Consider the following 12,962-nt stretch of genomic DNA (forward strand, 5'->3'; position numbering starts at 1 on the left):
GAGGTAGAAAATAGGATAGGACAATTGACACCAGAAAGGTCACATCAGTGCGCAATGAGGGCCCAGGTGCCTGTCAGGAGGACGGGCCGTAAAAGGAGGAGTTTATCAAAGAAATAATAGAAGTTTATCCAGAGTCAAGAGAAAGCATCCCTCCACGCTGAGGAAGTCCACCCACAGGTGGGTGGCTCACCGAGTGCCATCTTGGCAGGCCACAGTACCCAAATGTCGGGTGAAACGTTAATCTGGATGTTTCCACCCTAAAGGGTGGCTACAAAACACAGTCATCACTGGCGGGACAAGAGGAGAAGCTGCCTTTGGAAGCGACACTTGGACACTGGACACCATCATCTTTGGACATGCTACTGAAGTCCTCAGCCACTGCAATAAATCAGGAAAAACAAGAGAACAGTGTGCAGATCAGAAAGAAAGAAAGAAAACTGTCATCACAGATGATTCAAATGTGAATGAAACGAACCCAAAACAATCTAGAGAGAAATTCTTCTCAGGGGTAAGGATTTCACGGAGCTGTGAGGTGATGCATCGGTATTCTATACATCGTCAACAAAGACAGAATGGATTTTGGAAAGGTCACATTGAAAGTATCCTCAGAAAACAGCATTATGAAAGGGGGGACAAATCATTGAAGGACACATAGACTGCTACTCAGAAGGTTTCAGTCACAGACACCAGGAAAAGCTTTGGTACACCAAGGTTCGTTCCAGGAACAAGGATAAAAAGCCAACATGGTGGAGGGATCATCCCCAGATCCACCTGTAGACTCCACACAGTCTCATCCAGTACCAGAGGCTGAGTGTGTGTGTGTGTGTGTGTGTGTGTGTGTGTGTGTGAGAGAGAGAGAGAGAGAGAGAGAGAGAGAGAGAGAGAGAGAGATTTACCTGCTGCTTCTAAACTTAAGTAATATTACAGAGGACCAAGGACACTTGAGATGTCCTGAAGAGTCAACTAAGATGACAAATAAGGTTACCTAAAAGTCAAGAAGTCGCTCACCAAAGACATCAATAAGAGAGTCCCTGACACAGAGGAGACAGACAACTGATAGAGGGTTCCCACCCAGTCTCCCCCAACCCGCCTTTCTCTCTGAGAGAAAATGCACATGGATAATTACGAGCTCTTCCTGGACATACTCACTACACAGACAGGACAGGAACTCGGACCTGGGTGCCGCAAGTGCTCAGCCTGGTCCCTCTTCTTCAACAGTAGGCTAGATAAGCACAGAAGACCCTGGAGGAAAACAAAGAAATCCTAAGCTGAAAAGTTCAACACACCTTTATGATTTAAAAAAAATTGTTTTTAAAGCAACTAGAACTAGAAGCTGGCGAAAGGCATCTCAGAACCCATGCTTCCTGGAGGCCCATGCTGTCCCCTGAGTCAGGGGACATGGGGGTGTCCCTCTTGCCACCTCTCTTCAACATCATGTTAGAGGCTATAGCCAGGACAATTAGGCAGGAAAAAGAAATAAAGGGCACTCAGTTGGAGAGGAAGAAGTAAAACCATCTCTCTTCACCAGGGACGTGGCTACAGACAGAAAAGGCAATGGAATCCACCAGAATCTATCAATCTCAAAATCTCCCAGAACTGATAAATAAGTATGGCAAAGCTACAAGGATCAATATACAAGAATCAATCACCAAATCCTGGACACTAGCAACAAGCTTTCTGAAAATGAAACTAAAAAACCATTTTATACAATAATACCAAAAAGGAAAATATGGAGAAATAAAATTTTTAAAGTACAAGACTCATGTACCCAAACTGCAAAGTACTACAGAAAGCAATTAAAAGGCGGAGCAAACAGAAAGAGCCTGCACCCACAGCCAGTCTCCACTTAAGGTAGCACCATCTCCAGGGTTCTGCAGCCATTCTGTCCTCATCAAATCCCAGGCTGCTCTGCAGAAGCGGACAAACTGGCCCTGAAAGTCACGTGGAAACACAAAGGGCATTAAACAGTCAATCTTGGAAAAGAAAAGCAAAACTGAAGAACCCACCCTTCCTGACTTTGAAACTCATTACAAGCTGCAGTAATCGAGAGAGCAGGGCCCTAGATAAGGACGGAGAATGCACCAGTGCAAGAGGCTTGAGGAACCAGGAACCGCTTTCCTACTTCAGCTGGTCATCAACACGCATCCCAGACCATCCAGAGGGGAAAGAACCATCTTTTCCATAAATGGTGTTGGGTCAAGTAAACCTCCATGCTCAGAAGAGCTACCTCCCATCCGAGTCAACTCAACATGGATGAAAGACTTCAGCCTAAGTGCTTGACCTTGGACTCGGCAACAGTGCACACACACAGAAGATATTAAATTGGACATAATTAAAATTAAATATGTTTTGCTGCAAAGGCCACATTAAGAAAGTGGAATGGCAACCCGAGGAATGGAAGAAAGACCTGCAAATCATGTATCTCATCAGTCTAAGATGTGCTTCTGGAAAATAAGAAGATCACTCAGTTTCCCAGCAGGCAAGGATCTGATCAGACATTTCTCCAGAGAAGACACAAATGAGCACCTGCAGAGATGCCCAGCAGCCTTGGTCCTCAGGGGTAGCTGCTCAGCATCCTCCGCCCCTCAAACCACTTGAGACACCACTCTACGCCCACTGGGTAGATGCAACCAGAGACAACTGTTGGCAGCCCATAGAGAAATAACACCCTGGGCTGGGGTTGTGGCTCAGCGGCAGAGCGCTCACCTACCATGTGTGAGGCCCTGGGTTCGATCCTCAGCACCACATAAAAATAAATAAATAAAATAAAGGTATTGTGTCCTACCAAACTAAAAAATAAATATTGAAAAACAAAAGAAAAATAGAAATGACACCCTTTCACCTGTCGGTGAGGGCGTGAGCAGTGGGCCCCTCTGCCCAGCAGTCTGAGTTCTCCCAGAGGTTAAGCCTGACAGGTAACCGTGGTCCATCTCTTCAGTAGATTCCCAAGTGAGATGAAACCGGGTTTCCCCACCAGAACCTGTCCGGGCGTGTCCTGGCTGCATCCCTCCGGATAGCTGAAAGGTGGAAACTAGCTAAGTCACAGAAACAGAAAACAGAGAAGCAGAAGGTGCTGGGTCCCTAGGCTGCGTGCGGGCACCTGGGAAGCATCATGCTCTTGAAGGAAGCCAGCCATATAAGCCCTAACCATGATCCCATTCCCATGAAGTGTCCACAATTGCAGATGAGTCTGGGTGTGACAAAGTAAGTGGGGGGGACAGGGCTTCAGGGTGGTGAAATGTTTTAAAAGTGATCTTGGGACAGTCCCATAACTCCACAAAAAGGCTACTGGGTTGCGCACGTTAACTAAGTGAATGGCACGGTGTGGGCTTTACAACTCCATCGAGCTACCCTCTGAAAATAAAATCGAAAGGCAAGTCACGGCCTCCGAAGTACAGGTATCCCTCGGAGAACGTGCTAAGGCCTTATTTTCCAACTTTACAACTGTTTATAAATGGGGACAGGCCTCTTAAAATGTGATACTCTTTTCAATCCAAACAAAATCTTCCTCCGGTTTTGTCCCACTTTCGCCTTCTTCCCGTTTCGCCGGCTCCTCCTTCTCCGACGCCTGGCCGCCCTCCGAGGCGAGGCGCGGGGATCGGGCGCAGACCCCCAGCAGCCCAGCTCCCTGGGGCTGCCAGGGAGGGCTGGGGGCGGCCGCTGTGACCTGGGGCGTTGCAGACACCGCCCCCCGCGGCCAGCGATAGGTCCCTCTCCACCTTGGCGACCTGCGGAGCGGGGCGGGGAGAGGAGACGCCACAGCGCGCGCCGCGGTCCGCAGGCTCAGAGGCGCGGCGGCGGGATGTGGGCGCCGGGCGGCCCCCCGGGACCTGCGGGCTGGGACCGCCGCAGAGTGGGCGCGAGGCTGCGCGCGGCGCTGGCTGGGCTGCACGAGCTGCGGGGGCTGCGCGCTGCGCAGCAGGCGCGAGTGCAGGGTGCCCTGGCCATGCAGCCCGCGCCCGCTGGTCCCCGCGGCCCCAGCGGCCAGGAGCTGCGGCTGGAGGCGGCGCTGGCCGCTCTGCAAGAGCAGCTGGTAAGGGCCGGTCCGGAAGCGCTTTTACCTGCGCAGGCGGCGGCCGGGATGGGCAGAGGGCGAGGGGCTGTCTGATGGGCCGAGGGGGCCGTCCTTGTGCTTAACTGGGATGCAGCTCTGTGCCAACGGAGTGGGACCTGCAGGCCGGGTGCGTAGGTGCGTAGGGGTAACCGGCCGCGGGTTGCGATCCTGGGAGCAGCGGGAGGAACCGCCCGTCCTCGCCCCGCTTGCGTGGGAAGCGCACCCGCTACATGCGTCCCACGCAGACCCAATTGGGGTTGCCTTCACGCCCGGGTTGCAGTGCTGCTCTGGGAGGACTCCAGTGCCTTCATTTGCCCTGGCTGGAGTTGCCTGTGCATCCTGGCCTTATCCCAGGGTACCTGGTCCTTCCTGTGCTGCGCTGGGTTAGGGACAATAGTGCAGAGCGCGCTCTGAACCGTCCTGGATGTGTGCTCAGCTTGAATAGGGTCCAGCCTGGACGTGTGCTCAGGTTGAATGGTGTCCGGCCTGGACTGTGCTCAGATTGAAAGGGGTCCCGCCGCCATAAGGAAACAGGTGGGGGAAGTCCTGTGTCTGACTATGTCTGAGGAGGGCATCTTTCCCGTAACAGGCAACCTGAGCCATAAAGAGGAGGTGGGAGCCAAACCCTTGAAGCTTTCTCTACCCTGTGTGTTGCCTGAACTCCCCAAGAGGCCAATTCCTTGTTATACCCTTGAAGATACTCCAGTTACTACTCTTTGGGTTATGACTATTGTGTATAATTTCATTTAATTTATTGAAAACAAAAGAGTTTTACAGTATTGCAATATTTTTTTAAACATCAATTAAAATGCTATACACGATGTCTGTTTGAGTTACCCCTATTTTTCCAAGTGGAGTTTCTTTTACATTGGAAATCCAATCTGTCCTGTTAAAAGTCACCCTCTTCAACAGGCCTCCCCAGGAGGCCTCAGCAGCGTTCCAATCAGCTTAGCTCATTTGTGTCCTTAACGGGGCAAATGCTTCTGGATTAAAGAATCAGGAAGTCCAGTGACTGGAGACACCTCCCTGGACTCCTGTTACCTTCCCTTGCTGCCAGACACAGGTGAAGCCTGCCAGAGGGGGCCTGTCCCCTAACCCTGCAGCCTCTCTCTGCACCAGCTGCCCCACAGGAGAGGAAGGAGCTGGCCGGCAGTGGCTCCTTCACACTGTTCCAGCACCTGCTGACCCCCGGGGCCCTGCGTGTGGGTTAGTGCCCAGCTGTGTCTTGGCTTCTGCATGGCCTCAGCCAGGCACACACAGTGTTGCACGCACGCGTGAATGTTCTCAAGGAGGTGGGGGTGTGGCTGATGATTAACCTGGCCTCAGTAACACACCAATCAAGCTGTGGACTCGGGGCCTCTAATTACAAGTAGCCTTTTGGAAGAGATCAAACAGGTTTTTGTTTAATTTTCTTTTTTTTTTAATGTGGGGACCAGAAGGAACATGCAGACTCTGACTTGAAACTTTGTTCTTGGAACGGATTATGTGATCAAAAGAGAAGGATAATTGACTTTGGGTGACATCAGCCAGTGCTTAACACTTTTACATTTTTCTTACAGGGAAAACAATTAGGAGTGATACTAGTTCTGTAATGAAGGAAACAATCCAAGGCTTTAGTCCAGCCGCTAAACACTCCAGTAACCAGCTGCCCGCCCCTCCCTGGCTTCACCTGGCCTAGGTCGACCTCCAGGTGTGAGGACAGGAAGAGCGTCTCTCTGGAGCAGCAGCCTTATCCTGCAGGAATTCTCAAGTGAGAACGTGCTCTAGCGTTCCTAGGGATTAAACTGTCTGAGAAGCAGCAACGTGTCAGATGAGCTCCACCTCACACTGAGTGGAGTGTCACAGGTCACAGAGATGCAGAGAACGCTCTGCTGAATCAATCCACCAGTGACTTTTGTTTATGGAACAAAAGGAGAGATTTCAGTATTTATTTCATCCTCTTCCAGGTTTCTATGCTAATGGCCCCTGTGCCCTCTGACCCCGGCAGGTGGCAGTAGCTCAGCCAATCTGGGCAGAACTAGGGATGCTCTACCTGTCCGTGTCTTCAAGAGCGTTGGTCCTTCCCAGTCAGTGGCTGCCACTCTCGTTCCTGTAAGGTTGAGCCCCCACAGCAGCACCTAAGTAGAAAGATGTCCCCCACTGGTGACCCGGGAGGGGCCTGAAGACCTCTGCCACCAGTGCTGTGCCCCTGGAGGGAAGCCAGGAAACCGCATGGGGACACAGTGAGGTCTCACCCTGGAGGACGTCCCCCGGCTGGCTGTGCTGGTCACAACTTGCTCTAAACGTGGTAGTCGCAGCGAGTCCTTCCTGCTGGGCAGGCTCCTGGGTTCCGAGCTGCAGGAGTGGGCCCCACAGCTGTGAGTGCCAATGTGATGCTCAGAGAGCCTAGGAAGGGTTGAGAGCTTGCTCAAGATCAAGGCTGAGGGCAGGCGTCCACAAGACCTGCCGGGCTTCCCCAGGTCACAGTACTGTTGTCCATGAGTCCCATCAGGGAACCCGGGCTCCTTGGCTATTGATTGATGGAGCCCTTTTTAACTCAGTGGTGATGTTTACCCCTCTACAGGACAAGGGCCATAGCTGTGTCCTTCATGCATAAAATATTGCCATTGTACATTCTTAGCCTTCAAGGAAAGAAAGGAAGTGGTTTAGATACCATCGCTAGAGCCTGAGATTTAAGGCACTTTTAATTTCTGCTCCGTGAATACAATTTTGTGATGACTACAATGCAGAACTGTTGATGGGGAGGGCAAAGCAAGTGCAGCTTAGATAATTTCCTGTGGGCCATAAAGTCAGCGTTTCAAAGAAAGGGCTTAGCCAGATCTCATTTTTAGAGAACCACCTGGGATAGACAGCCTGACTTTTCCAGGTCTGGGAAATGGTTCTGCCCCTGGGCTATTATTAACATCCCGGCTCCAGGCTGGCAAGCCCAGGATCTGCAGGTGTGCCAGGTGATTACCCTGGGACCCTGGGTGGTCCACCCAGGTGCCATGTCCTGCCTGACCAGCCCCCGACCAGGGGTCAGGCACTCTGACCCAAGAGCCCCCAGCATGTCTTGAGAAGCATGGCCCCAAGTGGGCCTGAAGTCCTACAGTGAGAGTGAGAGCTGACCGGCTGTGGCCTGCTGCCACGGAGAGTGCTCTGGGCTGGGCTTGCAGGGCCAGGCCAGCCCTCGTAGCATGTCACCTTGGAGCACAAAGGGCCGTGGCCTGAAAGAGGAAGGAAGCACAGCCAAGGAACCCCAAGTCAGTCAGGGACGGTGGAAAGGGCTAGCAGGGTGGTGTGAGCCTGAGTGGTGGCCCCGCTGGAGGGACGTGATGAGTCATCTGTGTGCCTTGACCAGAGTCGGATACCAGCCTGCGAAGGCTGGCCAGCAGGGTTGATCACAAAGCAGCTAGCCCCAACGCAGACGCCGGGCAGACTGTGGCGAAGGGCTGCAGGTGGAGGGGAGGCCCTCGGGTCCGCAGGCTGCCTCCCTAGAAGGCAGGGGAAGTCGTGATTGAGGAGAGGTAGATGCTTTTAGAGATGAAATGAGACCGTAGAGAGGAGCCTGTGTGGCTTTAGGACAGGAAAGAAAAATCATTCGCAAGACAGATACACGCTGGGCCTTCAGTAAATCTTTCTTGTTTTGTTTTTTCAAGAAGGTCACGGGGCTGAGCCTGTCTGTGCTGCAGGGCTTTTTTGGTAGTGCTGGGAAACATTTTGCTATCGTGACAATGGGCATGCTGGGACACCAGGACACTTGGACCAGTCTGGTGGTTCTGGAAGCACAGAGTTCTGTTCAGCTCAAGGCTGGTTTTGCCACGCTCCTGTTTACAGATGATATTGTGGCTTGGAGACTCCATTCAGACCTGGGAGGTTGTTCCAGGACCTCTGATTTGTCTCCTGGAAGAAAAGCTAAGCTGACTTACATCGTCCCCCCCAAGCTGTGTGTCACCTCACCTGGGGTGATGCAGGGGTTGTCAGTCAGGACTGGGAAATCTCTGCAGAAGTAATCCTGTCCTGTGAGCAGGGCATTGTGACTCCCTCCTTCCCCTTGTGAAGATTTCTTGTAATGCTGAAATCACTGAAGTCATACCCCAAAGAAATGCAATCCGTCACTTTCTTAGGATAAACCCATTTATCAATTATTTGAAATGCAGTCAGCCTGGAAAACACGCTGAGATTCTGTAATTGAGAGAAGTCAACATTTACTAACTTCTCAGTGCCAGATGATGTAGAGCCATGGATACAGGCATGTATGGTATTCACCTGTGTACGTAGAGTGTGTTCGTGGCAGGTCAGGTGGGCAGGTGGACACACACATGTGGTTAATGCTCCTAAGAACCCACGTGGCTACCAGGTGCCCGGCTGGAGGAGACAGCCTCTGTGGGCAGATCAGAGTTCCCCTTCTCCAGTGAAGACCCCACCATTTCTTTCATGCAAGTCGAATGATCTCTTTGTCTCTTGTGGTGCCCGAGGCCCTGGCTGAGAGTCTCTTCCCTGAATTCTCTCAAACCTGTGGCAACCAGAGCCATCTCTCGGGAAAGGGAAGGGAGGCAGGATGCAGGATGTCTCTTCTCTTCCTGGGGACATTCTACCCTGGGAAGGTGGCAGGAGGGCACAGATTCACCATCCCCAGCTGTGTCTCCCCAGGGGCTGCTGTGAGGGTCACTGTAATTGGGGGTGAATTCTTACCTGGAGCAGCAGGGTGAATGTCTCCCGGTGGGTGCTCGGAGATGGGGTCCTTGTGCTGCTCCACCCTCCCAGGGAGCTGCTTTCCTGCCTCCCCTGAGGAGGAATAGCCTTACTGGAAATCGCAAAGCGTTTTACAAGTCTGCGTTGGAGGAGAGTGGTTTATGTGTGCCTCGTTCAGTGTGTGCCAGTAGCACAGACGTGGCTCAGCCTGAGTGAGGGGCAGCCACCGTGAGGAACCCCCCAGCGCAGATGCTGCCTTGCAGTCGCCTTTCTGCCCACAGAGCCTCATTTCTGCACCTGCTCAACTTTCTTTTTTTTTTTTTTTTTTTTGCTTCTTAGTCCCAGCTACGACGGCAGGACACTGGGCTGCAGACCCACCTGGACCAGCTGGACCAGCAGATCAGTGAGCTGCAGCTGGGTGTGCACAGGTCTTCTGTCGAGGTCCCTGACAGCGACAGCAGGCCCAGCTCAGGTAGGAGGGCCAGGGCTGTGGGAGGGGCTGCCTGCAGGCCTGCCCCCCAGGGGCTGCAGAGGCTGGTGGGCATCAGAGTGACACCATGTGCCCACACCCCTCTTGGGGACCTTGTCTGAACTGGTGAGCAGTGCTGGCCCTGGGCCTGTGGTCCGGCTGATCTGGAAGTTAGGTGGCAGCTGGAGGCCTGAGAAAGCCCATGTCATCAGAGAGGACCAAGCAAGGCGCTGTGAGGGGAGGTACAGCTCCGTGTGCACCCGCGTGTGGCAGCAGTTTGCCTTGGACGGGACCCTGAGCTTCTCCCTTGGCTCAGCCGTCAGCTCTGCTTGGCTGGGCAGTCGCAGGGAGGACACCCACGCCTTCCAGTCCACAAACTTGTCAGCCTCAGGTCTGCACAGCATGTCCAAGGGGACAGGGAAGTCCCCTTCCCACCACATCTCAGAGGCCACAGGGGTCAGCCACAGTCTCTGTGGCTCTGGTCACTTTCGCCTCCATCCCAGGCCGCACTGGAACAGGTCTGTCTTCAGATCACTGTTGGGAGGTTCCAGTGGCAGCGTGGGGCAGGACCGGTGCTGCCGGCCACCACGCTTTCCAGCCCGGCCGGGCTGTGTGGTGCCTCCCATGGCCCAGGGCAGAGGTGTCCTGAAATCACCCCTCGCAGGCGCTGGGGGGACGGGGAGATGCCTAAGGCCTGGCTCGGGCTGGACCTGCGGAAGAGACCTCCCCTTCCATGGGGCAGCTACCACAGCTGTCGGAACTGCTGGCCAGGGCAGGGAGGGTGGGGGCCGGTGAGGCGGTTCTGCCCTTCCCACGGTGCTCACAGCTGCTGGAAGGTTCTGCAGGCCCCCCCCTGGCCCTGGAGGAGTGAGAGGGAGAGGAACCCGGGGTCCTCAGGCAGAATCCACTGCCCGGGGCACACTGACCTGCATATGTCTGCTCTGTCCAGGCTTCTACGAGCTGAGTGATGCGGGCTCCTGCTCTCTGTCCACCTCCTGTGCCTCAGTGTGCAGTGACCGCCTGTCCCCCTCCCTGTGCAGTCTGCTGCCTGCAGTCTCCATGGTCAGGCCCAACATGGGGGACTGGCGACCTCGGTCTGCTGATGAGACCACTGTGCCAGCATGGAGACCCCAGCCCATCAAAGAGAGTGGCAGGCTCCTGGACAGTGGAGAGGACACTGGCCAGCCCAGAGGCATGTTCCGGCCCAGGCCAGTGTCTACAGGTGAGAGAGCCAGAAGGGGTGGGCGCAGCCAAGGACGGCCTGTTCACACCTGCTAGGGATGGAGCAGAGACCCCCTGGGGTTGTCTGGGCACTGCCCTGCAGGGAGAGGAGCAATCCAATGTCTGCATCTGGGCATGATGGACACGCTGTCCTAGTCTCCTAATGTGTGGGTTTCCTTAGGACTTAAAACGCATATCAGAAAGTCAAAAGGCCATCCTTCCAAACCCTCTGGTCTGCCTGAGGTTGGGGAAGGTGGAGAGATGAGCCTACTCCCCCTTAGCTTCCTCCCTGATCCAAAAAAAGGGAAGATGCCATTCGGCCTCCTTCTATTTCGGTGTGAGACGGAGTTTGGTGCCAGCCGTGGCTCTCCTGGTGAAGGCGCCGCAGTGCGCCACCTGTGGAACGTGAGCTGCTGCAGACCCTCGGCCCCCGCAGCCTGCAGACTCAAAGCAAGGGCCTGAGCTCACTGTGGACAGGGACTGAGGGCCATGGAGGAAGAGCAGGCGCCCACGGCCAGACTGCCCTCACGCCTGACGTCCCCGGGTGGTGCGGAGGTCCTGCGGATGAGCCCCCGCAGGCCATGTCAGTGAACTCCTGGTCACTGATGCCCTTGTTCACGGTGTTCTGTTCCAGGAGATCTCGAACGCGTCCTCCCAGTGGACGTGGGGCTCCGGAGAGTTGACCAGGAGGCCACACCCCCCTCTCACCTCTGCCAGGGGATGGATGTGCCATCCCCCAAGCTGGACCCCAAGTACCAGCGTGACCTGGTGTCCAGGGGGGGCCGGGAGGTGTACCTGTACCCCAGCCCCCTGCACGCAGTGGCCCTGCAGAGCCCGCTGTTCGCACTGACTCAGGAGACCCCGCCACTCGATGGCCATTTGCCCCCCAGGAGCCCTCTTTTGGGCCCCAGGGATCTGAGCACCACCCCAGCAGCACCAGTCCTTGAGGCTGGCCCAGCGGGAGCTTACATTGACAGGCTGCTGCGTCTGCGAAGCCAAGAGGCCGCGTCCAGGGGACCTGGTGGGGAGCAGGGACCCCCAGGACGTGAAGCATCCCCATCCCCCAAGAAGCCCGATGCCCAGAGACTGGGCAGTGGAGGTTGGCCTGCGAAGCTGGCCTGTTCCCCAGCGAGAGGGGATCTGGGAGTGGCAGCTCAGAGCAGGGCCAGCAGTGGAGACGGGCAGCAGGAACCCGCACCGCTCCTGCACACCCAGTCCCCCAGACACCCCCGGGAGAAGGGCCCCGAGCCCTGGAACCTCTGTGCCTTCGGGGAGACCTCTGTGGGCCCCTCTCCCTGCCCCCAGGCACAGCAGCCCCATGGAGACTGCAGCCCAGGCATCTCGTCCTCTTCTGGGAGCGTGGACTGTGGAAGTCCCCCTAGAGCCCCAGGCCATCTTGTCCACCCACCTTGCACCGCCAGCGAAGCCTCCCGGATGGGGCTGAAGACGGGCCACCCCAAGACCAAGCCTGTGAAGGTCAGGAGGAAGGCCAGCGACAAGACGCCGAGGCTTGGGAACCAGGCGCCACTGCTGCCAGAGAGACCTTGGGGTGTCCACGCTGCCCCCCAGCTGTCCCCAGAGTGTGGCCCCACACACAGGCCCCAGGAGGGAGGGCTCAGGAGGAGGCCTGGGCTGGCTGGGGTTGCTCCTGGACGGTCCTGTTCTGAGTCCACTCTGTACCCTGTGCCCTTCTTCGTCCCTCTGTTGGTGGCCCAGCGGGAAAGCTACCGGGCACCGTCCCAAGCCCTGTCCTCCTTGGAGACAGCCCCACTTTGTGCAGCCGCCAGGAGGAAGCAGCGCAGGTGGCAGTCCACCGTGGAGATCTCAGCCGAGGCCCATCTGGCCAGTGCTCAGGAGCCCAGCCTGGGGCCCTCGAGGTCCCCGGCCAGGAGAGCAGGTGGCCTACAGGCCCAGGGCCGGCCCACGCTGGCCCGCCAGGACGCCTGCTCCAGGAGCCAGTCGGACTCCGCGGAGTGCTCAGCAGAGTGCGCCTCGCTGCTGCAGTCCACCATTGCGGAGAGCAGCGAGGAGGCGGCCAGCGACCACACTGCCAACCGCTTCGGGGACGGGGAGTCCAGCAGCAGCGACTCGGAGGACTGCTTCCAGAGCCACAGCCGCCGCCTGGGAGTGGACGTCGCGGCTGCCAGGCAGGGGGAGCTGGCCTGGCCCCGGGCAGTCCCCCAGCAGCCCCCACGGGCCCCCGTGGGTGCAAGGCCTCCCCTACCCCCGGTGCCCAAGCTGTGCCGCATCAAAGCCTCCAGGGCCCTGAAGAAAAAGATCCGCAGGTTCCAGCCGGCCGCCCTGAAGGTCATGACCATGGTGTAAGGCAGGCTCCTGATGGCCCGTCCCTCTGCGTGGACAGGTGTGGGTTTGCAGGTTGGCTTCACTCCTGAGTGGCCACTGGAGGAGCCCTGGGAGGCCCTGGCCTTGGGACATGGCTGCATGCTCTGTGGGGAGATCTTTCTTCCCAGCAGACTCAGGAGAACTGTGAAGTCACAGAGGACACAAGTGGCCTCTGCCAGCAGCCCCTCTGACGTCTCCATC

At 56.1% G+C, this 12,962-nt stretch overlaps 1 protein-coding gene across 1 annotated transcript; it reads left to right on the forward strand.

Annotated features, from left to right (window-relative positions):
• Positions 1–3,802: 3,802 nt before the first annotated feature.
• Dact2 (dishevelled binding antagonist of beta catenin 2) lies at positions 3,803–12,743 on the forward strand. Its single transcript, XM_026414567.1, has 4 exons — positions 3,803–4,033; positions 9,068–9,200; positions 10,147–10,419; positions 11,053–12,743. The coding sequence occupies exons 1-4, from the start codon at positions 3,803–3,805 to the stop codon at positions 12,741–12,743; spliced, it is 2,328 nt and encodes a 775-aa protein (XP_026270352.1).
• The last annotated feature ends 219 nt before the right edge of the window (positions 12,744–12,962 follow it).

Source organism: Urocitellus parryii, chromosome 8 (assembly GCF_045843805.1).
Source record: "Urocitellus parryii isolate mUroPar1 chromosome 8, mUroPar1.hap1, whole genome shotgun sequence".
NCBI lineage: Eukaryota > Metazoa > Chordata > Mammalia > Rodentia > Sciuridae > Urocitellus > Urocitellus parryii.